Genomic DNA, 1982 nt, shown 5'->3' on the forward strand with positions numbered 1-1982 from the left:
CACCGCCACTGCCGTTCGTCGTACATGACAGACGATCGCAATAAGCACGACCACTTCGTCAGACCTTTCTACTATAAGCTGAGCTGAGCCCTGAGACTGAGATACAGTGCAGACGCAGATGTATACCAACACTTTAAACCTGTTCCTTTCTACGGTGAGATGTAGACACTATTTTAATGATACCGGTGTGAATGCGGAGAAGTTGTCCGTGTCCCTTTAGTCACAACAACACTATTCACTACACTATACCCCTATTTTGCAGACTTTAAGGGGAAAACTATCACCACAATTCTCTCAGCTCTGCGTGGTTTCTCTTCTTTGTTTGATATCCTGTTGCTCTCTTAAGAAGCTCAAGCCAGTGTAGTTATTTCTTCTTACGTGTTATTTATGATAAAGGTATCTCGTCATCTTCTCCGATCTCAGCTCAGCGTCAGCAGACGTAAAAGAAGTGATCAAAAGAGATCGTGGGATTTTTATTATTTTTACCTGTACCAAAGGGATTGAGAAGATTGAGATGGTGCGCCAGCATACACCTTGAGGAACCTACAAAATCAGAGGATTTAGGACGAAGGGATTCATTAAGGAATACACATCCTTGGAGTAAGCATCCAATTCGAAAAGAAAAGTTGAGATTTATTTTTTTGAAATCAAAACAAAGTTACACGTTGCATTAAAAAACAAATAAAATAAAAATAAAACCTTAAAAGTCTGAACAGTGATTTGATAAATTATGATGGCATTAGGTTCGGAGAGATTACATCACACGCAGCAGACATCGCCGGGAGGCAATAACTATTTGAAGCACATACCAATAGCACCGGCGAATCATTTGAGCTTGGATGGACCAAGAATGAATAAGCGTTATGTGTACGCAAATAAGCCCTACGGAGGAATCGAATCCAATCCATCGGTTATTCGACGAAACGCTCGTGAGAGGAATCGTGTGAAACAAGTGAACAATGGATTTGTGAGTTTGCGGCAACACATTCCACCGACGATAGTTGCCGATTTGAGTAATGGCAAACGGATGGGTGGCAGTAAGAAGCTGAGCAAAGTTGATACTCTACGAATGGCCGTGGAGTATATTCGACGGTTGAAGAGCCTTTTGGACGAGGACACCAAAGATTCAGTGAGTTCGGTATCGAACAAAAGTGGAGTGAATACCAATGCAAGTGAAGGATTTTCTGCCGAAGCTCACCAAAACTATGCCCCAGTTCCAATCAACACTATGTCCTTCTACGAGGAACAACACCACAACTACGACCAGTATTATCTGACACCTCCTGTTTGCCAGGATACGGCGCTAGTGTCGCCGACATCGTCCAACTACAGTGATGGATACTTTTCATCAGCCGAGCAAACAGAACCAAAGTCACATGTTAAATTTGAGAACTCTTTTGACGATTTTAATAACTCCGCGGAAGATGAAGAACTTTTGGATTATATTTCCTTGTGGCAGGAAGAAATGTAAATGAGTGACGAGTGTATTTGAGTGTGAGAATGAAGAAAAGATGAAAAGAAAGCGAAAGTTGGAATCATTCCTGGAGAGTCCTAGTCAAATTTTGAGAATGATAAAATTAAGCCATTGATGACACTATTACCTCTTTAAAATGTAATTATTTTTGTTTGTTATTTAAGATTATGTAAATATGTACACAGTGAATTTTAGATTTTAAGGATTTTTTTTTTAAATTATTTTTTAAGACTGGAAGACAATGATTTAAAATAGTTTAAGAACAAAAAATAAACAAAAATATATTTAAAAAAAAACAAACATTTTTATGATTTTATTTTTTTTTTGAGTAAGAGGAAGATGTTTTGTTAAACTGTTGGTTTTTTAGTTTGGGAAGAATTTTGGAACTTATTGGAGCCGCAAGATGTCGCTTGGACTGGGAAAACTTATTTTTATCGATGATCAAAAAATAGTCTAAGTTTCCAATTCGAAACAAAATGTTTCTATTACTTTAGTTACGATTTAATTG

The 1982-nt window shown here is 37.9% G+C and overlaps 1 protein-coding gene across 1 annotated transcript; it reads left to right on the plus strand.

Annotated features, from left to right (window-relative positions):
* Window positions 1-549: 549 nt before the first annotated feature.
* On the plus strand, window positions 550-1704 carry LOC129948029 (achaete-scute complex protein T5-like). The gene has a single exon (XM_056058836.1). It carries the CDS (start codon window positions 731-733, stop codon window positions 1469-1471), a length of 741 nt encoding a protein of 246 aa, XP_055914811.1. The 5' UTR covers window positions 550-730; the 3' UTR covers window positions 1472-1704.
* The last annotated feature ends 278 nt before the right edge of the window (window positions 1705-1982 follow it).

The sequence above is a fragment of the Eupeodes corollae genome, chromosome 2 (assembly GCF_945859685.1).
Source record: "Eupeodes corollae chromosome 2, idEupCoro1.1, whole genome shotgun sequence".
Lineage (NCBI taxonomy): Eukaryota > Metazoa > Arthropoda > Insecta > Diptera > Syrphidae > Eupeodes > Eupeodes corollae.